Source organism: Strix uralensis, chromosome 13 (genome assembly GCF_047716275.1).
Source record: "Strix uralensis isolate ZFMK-TIS-50842 chromosome 13, bStrUra1, whole genome shotgun sequence".
Classification (NCBI taxonomy): Eukaryota; Metazoa; Chordata; class Aves; order Strigiformes; family Strigidae; genus Strix; species Strix uralensis.
The window spans coordinates 24,492,540-24,506,318 of NC_133984.1; the positions used below are offsets into that span (position 1 = coordinate 24,492,540).

Here is a 13,779-nt window from a genome sequence, read left to right on the forward strand (position 1 = left end):
CATTGGGGGGCGGGCAGGGCCCCGCCCCCGGCCGCCACGGAGCCAATAGGAAGCGCCAAGAGGCGTGTCCGTGGGCGCGAGAAGCCTATAAAGGGCCCGCGCGGCGGGCGGGAAGGGGTAAGATGGCGGAGTAGGGGCGGGTCGGCGTGGCTCGCGCTCGCTGTGCCGCGTCCCCGCGCAGGAGGCGGGCGGGTCCCCGCGCGGCAGCCGGTCGCGCTGCGAGGCGGAGCGAGGAGGAGGAGGAGGGGAGCGCCGCCATCATGCCCAACATCAAGATCTTCAGCGGGAGCTCGCACCAGGACCTGTCCCAGAAGATCGCCGACCGCCTCGGCCTGGAGCTGGGCAAGGTGGTCACGAAGAAGTTCAGCAACCAGGAGACATGGTGAGGCGGGGCCGGGGCCGCACTACAGCTCCCGGCGGGCCGCGGGGCGCTGTGGCGCTGGGCTCCGCGCGGCCGCCGCGCGGGGGCTGCTGGGACTTGTAGTGCGGGGCGCGGGGTGGGCCCTGCGGCCCGGTTCAAGCCCGGGGGAGGGAGCGGCGGCTCGAGCTGGGCCGCGCTCGGAGACCTCCGCTGGGCGCCGGCACTCCTGGCCTGGGCCCTGCCGGGCAGGGGGTGTCCAGCGCGTCCTGCCCCTCCACTGCGGCCGGTCGTTTCGCAGCCCCCGGGCAGGGCTGCGGCCGGGGCCCGGTCTCCCGTGGGCGCCCTTCAGCTAGGGGGCCGCCGTGCAGCGCCGCTGCCTCCGCTTGAGCAGCTCCCTGCCCGGAGCACCTTAACGTGCGGCCAGCGCGGTGATGGTGCCGCTGGGCGCCGGGCCGGGGTTTACCGAGTGCGGGGTGAGAGGGAGCGTAAACAGCCGGCCCGGTAACGCGTGACGCCCCGGGGGGGTGGCCGGAGTTGCGGTGCTCTCCGGGGAGCTCCCGGCGGCCGTGAGCCGCGGCCCGGGCGGCCGCACGGCCCCGGCAATGCCTCTAGCGGCCTCCGCGGAAAGGCGCCTGTCTCCCACGCGGGCTGTGCCTCCGACGGGCCGTTAGCATGGCTTCACCGCGCCCGGGGCTCCCACACGTGGAGGAGAGGGTTTGTGTTACCCTGCCGCTAGGGCACAGGTTGGAGCGGCGCCGCCCCCCCCCCTCCCCCCCAAAAAAAGCGAGGAGCTGCTGATGGGAATGCACCTCCCGGGGCATCACCCCCATGGATTAGCCTCTTCCATGCTTGGTCTAGACTGTGATGACTTGAGGTTTGACAGTGCTTAGGGTGTAGCTGGTGCCTTTAAACTACCCTGAAGAGCATCAGAGTCTTAATGGCATAGATAAAATTACTCAGGAAAGACCAGAGGCTGACACCGCCTTGCAGTGATGCAGTTGCAGTCTGTGTTCCCCACCAAGCTCTAACACCTAAGATTTGTCTTGTTTTCTGTCTCTGTGCTTTATAAGTCTTGCTGCCATCCTACTTGAAGCTAAAAGGAAGGAGAGGTTAGAAATTCCTCAGAGCTCTTAAAGCTTGCCTTAGAGGAGTACACTAAGCGTGTATACACCACACAGTATAATACAAAGAACCTTGAATGATTGCTCCAACCCACTCCTGTCATCTGGTGACAGTGATTTTTTCCAGGAAAATCCAGGATGTACACGTGACTTTGAATATTATGTTTGTATTGCATGGGTATTGATTGTAACTGAAAACTTAAGAGGTAGTACAAAGAGTTGTAGAGGAGAGTTGTAAAAAGAATCTGTTTGATTTACAGCTGTTGCCATAGCACTGTTCTCATTGCTGTTTAACTGCTCTTATCCATCCAGTTGGCTAGCCAGCAGGTTCTTATGTCAACAGGTAATGTGACTTTAAGGCCTAATAGATGTCTTCTTTACCCTAATAAACTGAGAGCAGATGCTTCCCAGAAAAAGTAAGATTAACAGCATAGGTACATCCTTTTGTACAAAATATGTCTTGCATCAGCCTAGTATTAGACTGTTAGTTAGTACAGCTGGAGATGACACTTGTATGCTAACTACTGTGAGTTCAGACACCTAGCAAAAAGTTCTCATGCTGGCTGAAATCCTTCATGAGAGATTGGTGTGTGCTGTAAGTCAGTGTGCAGTGAAGCTGACAGCAGTTTGCTGATGGATGTTGAGCAGTAAGACTATACCTAGCGGTCATCAAAAACGTGTTGAAGAAGAGGGGAGGAAGATCAGAGAATGAAATATTAAAATTAGAGATCTACCCTAAGGTGCTCTGTAAATGGAGCCATTAGGAGTGGGTTGGGTGATTGCTTGTCTTCCTACTTGTTGTTAGAGTTTGTGGCAGCAGTCTGCAGAGTGGGTGAGTATCTCCAGTGCAAGAAGAAGGAAACTGTGGAAGAGTGTTGTCCTCATAGACTGACTTCTGGTTCCTTCCAAATCTGTGGCAGACTTCTCTAAACTGAAATGTTGGAAGTACTTAGTAGTTAATCCGTTCCTACAAAAGACCTTAGGCAGCGTTGCTCTGTGTGAAACCTCAAACCTAAGACTACTGCCTTCTTTCCAACTCTGCCTCTGGTGCAGGTGTCTTGGTACATGTGCTGAAGCTGGCAGTTTGTTGCTGGCAAACAGGACCTTTGGCTTGTGTTCAGTCTCTTCATCAGCAGGGATTAGTGTGCATTACATCCAGGAGGAAATTAACCCCAAAAGCCTTTCCAAAGTGAAATGCTGGAGGGCTTCTCTGTTCAAGCCAGTGAATAGCTGTTATGACTCTAAATAACCAGCTGCAGCATAGCTTCTGGTGGAAGTTTGGCTCGGCTTCCTTTGTACACTGCTGCTTTTAGCTGAGGGGTTGTACTTCTGATTCAGGGGGAACAAGGCCTGTTGTGGGATGTTATCGTGCTCAGCTTGGGTTGAAATCGAGAATACACGCTGAATGCTTTGAGCCTTACTGACAGAACCATTAAATTTGATCAGTGAGCGATGTAAAATAGTGACTGAGCAAATAAGCAACAGTGTGCCAGCTCAACACCCTTGATTATAGGACACTGTCACCCACAGGCCCTTGGGAATGCAATCCCTTGGTTGCTCTGCAGGCATATGTAATGGCTGCATTTAAATTTGTATTTGGATACAACTCTCCTTTCCTCCTGTGTTCCCAGTGTGGAAATAGGTGAGAGTGTACGCGGGGAGGATGTCTACATTGTGCAGAGTGGCTGTGGTGAAATCAATGACAATCTGATGGAGCTCCTTATCATGATTAATGCCTGTAAGATTGCCTCAGCCAGCAGAGTCACAGCTGTCATACCCTGCTTCCCCTATGCTCGGCAGGACAAAAAGGACAAGGTAAGGGATGTGGTAAAGGTTTCTGCTGGGAAGGTGAATGCGCACCTTGAAAGTCCTGACTGCTGGACAGGGATTAGATGAAGTTGAATATGTAGAGAAGGAGATAAAACTTATTTTAATTTCTTTAAACCTCAGGGCATTGGACTGCATATTCATCTTTTCATAAAGATCTAGTTCTTCCTGAAAATACACCAAGCTGTAATCACCAGCTGATGAAAAGATGCAATGTTAATGAGTACTCCTTTTAGTAACTGCTTGTGAATCATTGCCTAGAAGTGGAAGACTGACATCTTGATGAAGGAGTTGAACTTGTCTTAAATACTGTTTTTTCCTGTACTAGAGTCGAGCTCCAATCTCTGCCAAGCTGGTTGCAAACATGCTGTCTGTGGCAGGTGCAGATCATATAATCACCATGGACCTGCATGCATCTCAGATTCAGGTAGGAGCTAAAACTGGGGAAGTACCTGCTCCCATCTGGGCCTCTTCACTGCCTTGCGGGCTTTCCAGTGATCTGCTTTTTTCAGACACAGCAGTGATCAGGACTTGGGAACGTGGGAGTACAAGGGACTTGTAGAATCAGTCAGAAGAGGATGGGGAGATGGGTAACAGGTTTATCTGTAAATGAAATTATAGCTGTTCTTGGTCAGACTAAGCACACGGAGTCCTGTGTAAATGAATGTTGGACTAGTAAATGATCCGTGCAACTTTATTGTCACACAGTGACACTGTGTGTTCCTAACTGGTCCTTTGAGGAATTTGAGATGGAGAATGGTTTTATCAAGAGTGTTCTTAAATATTGAGTAGAGCTTTCTGATATTTACTGAATTGTCAGGGAGAAGAGAGCAGTGCTCTGTTTGACACAGTGGCTGATAATCCTGCTGCCCTGAGGTACACCTGCCTCCAGGTGTACCAGCACAGCTGCTTGTGAGGGTTCAGCTGCCAGGACAGTGATCTGTGCTCAGTGATAGCTTGCTGCGGACAAGATGGGCAATCCCACTCGTACCCATTTGGTACCACCCTTCCACATAAGTTGGCTTTGGTTCTCTCCCAGGCTGCTGGTGAATTGAAAGTTATTCATGGGTTTTGCTGTCTTACTGAACAGATTAGTCTCACAAAACATCTTGACCAGAGCGGTGTAAGAGAAGTGGCAAGAGTGTATACCAGGGAGAGGAGGGACAGAAAGCTGTTAAATGATTAGTCTTGTTTCTTTTCACCTTGAGCAAGTGTTCTGAGATCAAGAAACCCAATTCAGTGCAACTGAGAGGAGTGTGGCAGAGGGGAGGTTGTTTGTTGTATTGCTGCAAGCACTTTGAATTTGAAGGGTAAGATACCTACTGCCTGGTGAAGTAGGTGGGTTGGCTGTCATTTTAACAGTTGAAAATGCAGCCATTCACACTTCCATATAGTTTCTTCCAGTTTAATTTGCCCAAAAATACTTTTCTCGGATGGACAAAATCTAGGGGGGCACAGCTGAGAAGACTTTCGGAAAGATCACGAAATAAAAGAACAGAGCCCAAGGGGTATATCTCTTCCCTAAGAGGCTTGAAGTTGTGATGTGCCGTAGGGTTGACCCTTCACCAACAGCAATGGTGAGATTCAACTGAATAGTTGGACTTGTGTATATAAGCTTCCAGCACCTGGCTGGTTTCAGCCTGGCTCTTGTAGTTGCTGGGTTGCTGAGTGCAGAAGGAACGATGGTGGGAAGGATCTGCCACCCCTATACCTTGAAACATTCCTCTAGAGTAGTTGCCCCCGCTCTCCTGTGTATTACTGCCCAACCAGAATTAACTTCTGGCTTTTAGTGGTTGTTGAGGTTTACCTGGAGGAATCTGCTGGGTCAGTGTAAAGCTGTGGAACCAGCTGCATTAGTTTAAAAACAAATGTTATTCAGGCCTTTTTCATAGGTTTCCTGTAGATGCAAACAGTGTAGGTAATGAGCTTTAAAGATTGGCTATGTAAACGGGCAGGTAGCTGCTTTGAAAATGAGTGTTTGATGTTCGTTTTCTGCACCCCCTTAGGATAGAACTAGTTCCATGTTGTGAAGGTGTCAGATGTGAAGTGTTACTTATGGTACTAAACTATTTCTGACTCTGGAGACTTCTTACGTTACTATTCTGTGTATCCCAAAGGCTACTGCCCTTGCATTAAGGAAAGTAGAAAGGAAAGCTGTGGAAAGGCGGTGGCTGCATGCCTGATCATATAGAAGGCTTCTTCCAACTGTTCTTGGAATGTGACCTTCAGCTACATCTGTTCCTGTCGTCTTCCTTGCAGGGTTTTTTTGATATCCCTGTTGATAACTTATATGCTGAGCCTGCCGTACTGAAATGGATCAAAGAGAATATTGCAGAGTGGAAGAACTGCACCATTGTTTCACCAGATGCTGGTGGAGCCAAGAGGTAAGCTGTCAGACAGCTAGCTTGAGGTGGTGCTTCTACAGCTACTTGAATTCCTGAGACTGCTTGTGACCTTATTCTTAAGACACACGTTCCCCCTGCCAGCCTGCCTTCTGTAAGGCAGTCTGTGGCACTTAGCGAAGAGTGGTCAGATATTCTTCCTAGGGAATGTTTAGAAGGTTTCTTGGGCTACGTGGAGGATTAAATAGCTTGTGGAGCCACAGCTGCATAGGTAGGAATTGCACAATTACTACATCCCTTGGACTAGAACAACTTTTTGTAGAAGGGTGATTACACAGGCTGAGGGAGGGAATCATGCAGGTTGTACCCCTATGCCGAGACAAGGTTACCACTGCTGGTTAGTGATACATTTTTATCCAGACTGTTTTCTTTGCAGTATTAGGGTTAGTCTATTGATGCATTTTCTTATTTTATTACTCTTGATTTGAATGCCTAGCTGGGACTTAAGCCTGCTGCTACTCTTCCTCTTCCCTGAGAGCAAGGAAGATAGATGGTTCCTTTCCAAAACGCAGCAGCATATGTTATAGCACATTTCCACTTTGATAGTCTGACAATCTCCCATCTTTCTGCAGATAAACATGCCAGTTTGTGGGTAGTTCAGAATGTTCTCAGGTGCTTATTAGGGGAAACCAGGCTGTTCCTTGATGTTTCTGTAGAAGGGCTACATGTGAACAGCAAAGGGAGGCAGATGTATTCTTTAATCCAGGACTGTCAGACCAGAATGTTGGGGTGTGCTGACCTGATTCACATACTTTAGAGTGCCTAAGCAATCTGTGAGAAACAGTCAAGAGATATTACTGCTGTAGGTCACTGCATGTCTTCCTGTAGCTTTGTTGGACAAGACCTTTTGTACATTCAGGTACTTCTGTAGCTTGTTGCATAATGCAGTATACGAAATGCCAAGGCAGCTAGCTATGATCTGACTCCTGAAAAAAAAAATCTTCAAAAGCCACTTAATACTGAAATGTGTTGATCTCAACTGGTGCAGTATTTTATGGAGATACCGCAGAACGAAATACTTCAGTAAACAGATGAGTTTAACAATCTTGTGTAGGATTCCCAAGGTGATGCTAGGAGGCTAGGAGCCTACTCATCTCAAGTGCAGAATTTTAGGGGCATGTGTATTTTGCTCCTTCTCACTCTTAATGCAAGTTTAGGTCTCCCTAGTAAGGTGGTTCTGTGGTCACTTTAACCAAGGTAAATGTGAGGTGGTGGACTTGCATTTCTTGGATGTGTACTCCTGCCACGGTCATTGTGCCAGCACTTGTACAATGGAATGTTTATATGAGTTCAGGTAGATTCCTATTGTAGCACAACTTAAGCCTTTCCAGTGTAGTGTTAGAAAGATTACAACTTCCCACTTGAAGTTTGCCAAACTTGCTGGTTAAGGTTTGTTTTGAGCTTAAGTACAAATTAATTTACAGCGGTCAGGATGAAAGACTGTTTTATCTTAATCTAATTGCTGTCATCAGGAGAGATTAGATCAGAGATTGCAGTTTAAGTGCTTGAAGGGAAACTAAGGTAGCAGAGTGTCTTCTATTAATTGCTTGGGAGCAGTAACAGATGTAGTGACAGCTTCTCTTACTGCAGCGGCAGTTTGCACTTAATGGTTTTAAGAGATTCGATTGAAGCTGCTGTGTGGAGTTCAGAGTTGTTTGGAAACTGTTCTCTCTTCAGGGTGACCTCCATTGCAGATCGATTGAATGTAGACTTCGCCCTCATTCATAAAGAGCGCAAGAAGGCCAACGAAGTGGATCGCATGGTGCTGGTGGGTGATGTGAAGGACAGAGTGGCCATTCTGGTAGATGACATGGCAGACACATGTGGTACCATCTGTCATGCTGCGGACAAGTGAGTAGGGCTGACTGATTCTTTCCTAAATCAGAAACCTACTGTTAGTGAACACTGTGTAACGAGTTAATCAGATGATTTGCATGTCAGGTTTCACAAAGTAACATAGAGTTTCTTGATTATTTATCTCGTGTCATATAAAATAAGTAAAAAGCCTAGTTAAAGTTCTCACAGTGGGAATAGCTAGAAGACTGTAGTGTGTGTCTGAAAAATACTTGTGTTGAAAGTATATCTTCCATTAGACCATCACTGACTATGCTGTCTGGTCATACATCTGAATTTCTATTAAAATAAACTTTTCAAGCTTTGATATCTTTCAAGCCTTCTACACTAGAAACGCCAGCATACGCAACACTCAGTGTTAAATATCTGCCACTTTGTGTTGGCAGAAATCACAGAAGGCGATTTGTATTATCTAATCCAAATGTCCCAGGGCTAAGAACAATATTTTTTTTCAATGTATGCTTTGCCTGTGGCGGATTTAATGGTACTTGTTAAACTCTTTTCTTCTCCCAAATCATAGTGGACTGGAAGGGGGGATCAAAGGTAGCCTGTCCCCTAAGCATATGGTATTGTCTCCTTTCATGCGTACCATGTGCCCTGCATTAACATCACTTTAATACTTGCTAAGAATTTCTCATCCTTCTCCATTCTCCCCCCTTGTAGGCTTGTGTCAGCTGGAGCCACCAAAGTTTATGCCATCTTAACTCATGGGATCTTTTCTGGGCCAGCAATTTCTCGGATCAACAATGCCTGTTTTGAGGCAGTTGTAGTCACAAACACAATACCCCAGGAGGACAAGATGAAGCAGTGCCCTAAAATCCAGGTGAGCATCTACTTTCTCTTCTGTCACTCCTGGGGGCAGCAGCACTTGTCTGTCCTCCTGTTGGTGGGAAAACCCCATAATACTGTCTAGTGCTTACAGCAGTTTAATGGGTACTGGAATCACCGGTGGTGTTGACTAGTTCTCACGTTCCTATCGCTGTGGGAGAGCAGACCTGTTACACTGATAAAATGCAGCTTCTAATCTAGCTCATCTTAGTTAATTTCAGTAAACTTTTTTCAGGGCTTGTTTTACTTAGATCAGATCACTGACCTGGTGGGGCCATGATGTAAGCAAGCAGTTGTGTCTACACTTTGGAGGAGCAATATGCTGATGGCGTGTAATACTGAGGCAGAAGTAGGTGGGAATTCTGAAGTTGGTAATGCCAGCTTCAGTTGTGTATCTATCACCTAATGCCCAGCCCTTGAGGCAGAGTGTCCCCTCCTTCTGTGAAGCAAAGCAGGCCTGGTCTGGTGAAGGTGAACGCTTCATATCTGGTCATAATAGCAGTGCAGGTGAGCTGCAGAGGGAGTGCAGTCTTGTCCCACGGACATGTCTTGCTGGTTTGACAAAGAGCAGTTGACACAGCTCCACAGCACCATGTTCAGATACTTGCCAAATATAAACAAAAACACTTTGCTGTCCACGTGACAGCTAAAAGCTGATCTCTTCATGCTCGCTCTGTCTTGGTTTTTCCATTTGGGAAAAGTACTGTGACGTTTTGTTTCCCAAGCTGAGGATGACTTTCCTGGAAGAAAAAAAACTGGCTGTACAACTTGAGCTAGGCAGAGCTTGAGGATTTCCTCTGTTAATGGACAGCTGAAAGTTGCAGCTTTACCTGAGCATTCAGGCATAATAGGTCCATCAGAAGCTTCATGTACTGCTATAGCATACACACTGCCAAGGGCATCCTAAATACTAGCTTCACAGCACAGGTGTATGACACAGGCAGTTGGAGAAGTTCTGGAAAGTGAATGGCACTGTAAGACTCAGCTAGTGCTGTGGTGTAAGTGTAGCAGGTTTCCCAGTACTGGGGTTCTGGTGAAAAGGAAGTTCAACTGGTTGAAGCTGCAGTGAATTTTAAGCTGCTTTTGGAAGTAAGTTTTAAGCTGATTGCAAACGCTATTGGGTTGCGTTTTTTTAAAGCTAACTTCTGGATGATATTCCTGCAACTGAGTGCATCTAAAAGGTGTCTGATGCTTCCAGCTTCTTTCCAAGCTCCACACTACAAAATGTTACACTGGTAATCAGTATGTAAATAGCTGTAGCCAGAGATTGCAGTGGAGTAGTTTTTCGGGCTCTCACTTAACACCTCACTCTTTTACACTAACATCTGATGTTTGGTGTTGAGAAATACAGAACTAAAGGGTTTGTAAGTCTCATACTCTGTCTGCTCTGCAGCTCCTAAGTTGTTTTTCTTTCCTTAGGAGGCAAACTACCCAGAAGAAAAAAAAAATGTTAAATTTGGATTTCACTTCGTTTTCTTAATGCCCCATGAACATGGTGCTTCTTACTGAGACTGCATATATCAAAATGCTCTAGCTGCTGGGATTCAGAGCTACAGTTTTACTGAGGCTTGATTTTTTTTTTTTTTTTTTTTTCCCCCTCCTGTTAAGTGGCTTACCCCACCAGGTGGAGCCAGCACAGTGACTCCTGCTGAGCTGCAGCACCGTAGCTTCATCTTTATTAGACTGCTGGCAGGGATGGTAAAGCCTCATGACTCAAGGGAGGTGATCTGATCTTGATTTAGACTCCCCTAACTTCTCTGCAACCTACACAAAGTGAATAAGATACTGCTAGGGTAAACAGTCTGAGCTGAGGGAGTCTCAGCAAAGAAAGATGACTGTCATCCTGACAAAGATCAACAGTGAAATAATTCCTGTAGTGCTATATGTAGAATATCTTCAGAATTATATGTAATTAAATCCGAGTCCTGTGTAGAAGTCATTTGTCTGCATTTGACATGTTATAAATTTGGGTGGTGAGTTTACCCTTTAAGTTCTTCCCAGCTTATCATCTGTTCCTCCAGGCTTGATATCTTTTCTCAGTGACGCTGATGCATCTTTCTTCCCCTCCAGGTGATCGACATCTCAATGATCCTTGCAGAGGCCATCAGGAGGACTCATAATGGGGAATCTGTCTCCTACCTATTCAGCCATGTCCCTTTATAACAGATGCCAGCTGCTGCTTGTATGGCTTTTTTTAAAACCAAAAGTTGTTCAGCTTGTTGTAAAGTTCAGTAGAAGACTCTGCTTGTTCCAGTGCAGTTCTCCACAGCTCCTCCTGCTTAAGTCAGGCTTACTGTCTCTAATCCCAGCACTGGGAGGCTGGCGGGGGAAGTTCATCTCTGTAACACTCCAACTCCACCAGCAACCCTGTGCATTGGGGCTCATCAGTAGTATTGACTCAGCTCTGCCGATCTGTGGAGAGCGGGACTGACACATGGCAAACTGCCACAATTATTTTGACGGAGGGTGGGGGGGTGGGAGAGGGATTGTCTGTGGGCAGGGTTAGATGATCTGGCATGTGCACCCTAAATTGTTTGGGAAGTAGAGCTCCCTAGGACGTGTTGTTCTGGATCTGCAGCAAGAGCCTGAGAGATTGCTGGCTGTCTTACCACTCTATCCCTGACAGAAGCCCCTGAAGAGCGATGGGAAAGGCTTGCATCTTGGCCAAGCTTGACCCTCGGTGAAGCCCTGGCTGGGAGGCGGTTCTGCTACAGCTTCCTCCCATCAAAGGAGATCAGTGTAGCTTGCAAACTTGAATTCATCTTAATGACTGATGAAATTAAATGTCCTTTAGCATGCTACACAGCAAAGTGCAGGTGAGAGCATAGTCTGTGCAGTACCCCTTTGCTGTGTTAACTTAGTGGTGAAGGTGCACCCTGGACAAGCATTCTCCCTCTTATGTAGAGGACTCAGTGGTTGTGTGTTTTAGTTTCTAGTGTAGGCTAAAACCAGTTCCTCAATTTCACAGCTTAGTGTGTTAGCCTTGCTAGCGATTAGAGGACTGCTGCCATGTACTATAGCTGCACCTTGACTTGCTGTGCAAATCCCTGATCCTTTTTTTTACCAGTACACTAGTACTAGTAAACTGAGCCTCTTTATCCTGTAGTAGCTTGGTTGTTGCATCTAGAAAGTGCCTGCTCAGACGCTGGGGTGACATGATACACAACAGCTTTGTGTCCAGCTGTCTTAGCCTCTCGTTGCTTGCAATCCTGTTGTCCTGTAAGATACTGACATATTCTGGTTGCTTGTCCTGGTCAGTGTCTGCCTTGCCTTGAAAGCATCTTAAAGGTCTTAAACCAAGGAGCATAGGAGGTTGCAGGACTACAAAACCTGAAGAAGCCCTTGGAGTGGGTCTGATGCTGCTAATGACTGCTTATGGCAATAGGTTGAAGAGGCTGGTGATACATAGTACTGGGAAAACTGTAGATCTAACACCAACCTGACAGGCAACAAAGTGCCTGAAAGAAAAATACCAAAACTAGAGCTGGCTGAGGCTCCTGGACGTAACAAGTATCATCTGAAACTTGAATACATAATAACTGTACCAGACAATCGTAAGGTAAACTGTTAAGTCTCTCCTGGACTCCTACGGGATTATAGACCAAACTGGTTTATGCTCTGGTTTTTATAAGCACTCCTCTTTTATTTGTTTTTTGAGCTGGAGGAAGGGAAAAAGGGAAAAGAAGGAACTTGAAATTACTTGCTAGAGTAACCAGCATGGCTTTGAGAGGCTGGGGGCTGGGGTGTAAGTGAAACTAACTGAAAAAAGACTTGGTTAAGATCTAGGGAAGTACTTCTTTAGCTGTGCCTTTTACTGAAGACTTCTCTCCCTTTCTAGATCTCCTGTCCTGTGGCAACGTTAACACTTCTATTACAGTGTAGGTCTCTTTCTTTTTGTATAAGAATTGGTGTTTGTCTGGAAAGTGTGTGTCTCTTGCTTCTTTGCTTTGCATCCTGCACTGAGCTCTCCCAAGAGTCTGATTCCTGCCTCCTGTATTGGAGCCCCTGCTGCTGCCCTGCCAATGCCCTGAGAGCCAAGAGCCAGGACATCGGAGCAGCGGCGTGAGGATTTTCAGCAGCATTTGTGTTTAAACTTAAGACCTGATGAAGGAATTAAACTTTTATTTAAAAACCATGGCCTCTGCCTATAAATGCTTCTAAAAACCTTACCAAGGTGATGTGCATCTTCTGAGTTGAGTCACTTACAAGGTAGATCATGGAGTAATGTTATTTGGAAGGTCATCTGGTTTTAACCCTCTTGCAGCAGGGCTGACTGAGGTTCAGCTTGGCTGTGCTCACGTGGCATGGAAGAAAAAGCTTGGGACCAAGCTACTTCTCTTGGTGAGTAGTGGCTTTTGTCTGTATCTGATTTCCAGGACTTAACTGTTAGAGTTGGTAGTGCAGTTTCTCTTGTACAGTTTAATTATATATCTGAGCAGATCTGTTCACATAATTTTCAGGTAGGGGAAAACCTGAATAGTTTAGCAGGTATGAATGAGGAGTTGCTAAGTATCTTGCACAAATGATCAGAGGCAGCAGGATTATGTCCCGAGAAGCACTGGTTCTAACTAAACTATGATCCTTTCCCATTGTGTGTTGTAGACTGAGAAAGAATAAATGAAGTCAGAAGGATGAGATAGCAGGTCTTTGGCCTTACAATAGACTTCCAGGCCTAGATTGAACATTGCTTGAAACATGACCATGGCCTCAGGTAGACTTCTGCTGAGGATGAGTACTGCCATTCATCTGTTAAAATGTATTTCAGTTCTGGTCAATAAGTGAACTGGGTATTTTTTTCCTCAAATGGGGAGGTGATGTGGGTCTTGTCGGGATGTAGCAGACTTCACCTTCCTTAGAGAAGAAACAGAACATGAGCTTTACAGCCAAAAATTTGTACAACAGTGACCATTGCTCTTGGTGTGTAGATACTGTTTTCTTAGTTACTTTAATAAAACCTGGGGGCTGGAGTGGGGGAGGGCACAGACTTATAATGCTGTGTGACAGCACTGTAGCTCTTGAAAGGATGGGTGACACACAAGGTATGAGAACTGTCCCAAGGAGGTAAAGCTCTTCCACTCTGGAAACCTCCTTCAGATCAGAAGGGCTGGACACTTTACCAAAGTCTCTTCCCTAAATTAAAAAAAACCCCTGTAATTACTGAACCTATTTGTAGGCAGGTTGTGACTGACTAGAAGTAACTGTTGTGCTATTAGAGCAAGTATGGCTGCCTGTAACATGTGTGTGTAGTAGAATTAAAGCACTGTTCTCCCTGTCCCGGACAGTCATGGATGTAGTACCAGGCAGCCGGGGGAAGGGCATCCCTTCACTGCAGTGTGGGCTGGGAGGAAACCAGCCCCTGAGGGGTGAACGGCAGAGCACCAAGTTC

The 13,779-nt window shown here is 46.6% G+C and overlaps 1 protein-coding gene across 1 annotated transcript; it reads left to right on the forward strand.

Annotated features, from left to right (window-relative positions):
• The first annotated feature begins 37 nt into the window (after positions 1 to 37).
• PRPS1 (phosphoribosyl pyrophosphate synthetase 1) lies at positions 38 to 12,528 on the forward strand. Its single transcript, XM_074882948.1, has 7 exons — positions 38 to 382; positions 3,114 to 3,297; positions 3,638 to 3,736; positions 5,569 to 5,693; positions 7,389 to 7,562; positions 8,229 to 8,388; positions 10,464 to 12,528. The coding sequence occupies exons 1-7, from the start codon at positions 261 to 263 to the stop codon at positions 10,554 to 10,556; spliced, it is 957 nt and encodes a 318-aa protein (XP_074739049.1). The 5' UTR covers positions 38 to 260; the 3' UTR covers positions 10,557 to 12,528.
• The last annotated feature ends 1,251 nt before the right edge of the window (positions 12,529 to 13,779 follow it).

What these genes read in the sequence shown, in the direction of transcription:
- PRPS1 (XM_074882948.1), top strand. Translation starts at nt 261, where the DNA reads ATGCCCAACATCAAGATCTTCAGCGGGAGCTCGCACCAGGACCTGTCC. An exon ending in TTCAGCAACCAGGAGACATG is followed by an intron (nt 383 to 3,113) that starts GTGAGGCGGGGC and finishes CTGTGTTCCCAG; the next exon opens with TGTGGAAATAGGTGAGAGTG. An exon ending in GATGCTGGTGGAGCCAAGAG is followed by an intron (nt 5,694 to 7,388) that starts GTAAGCTGTCAG and finishes TTCTCTCTTCAG; the next exon opens with GGTGACCTCCATTGCAGATC.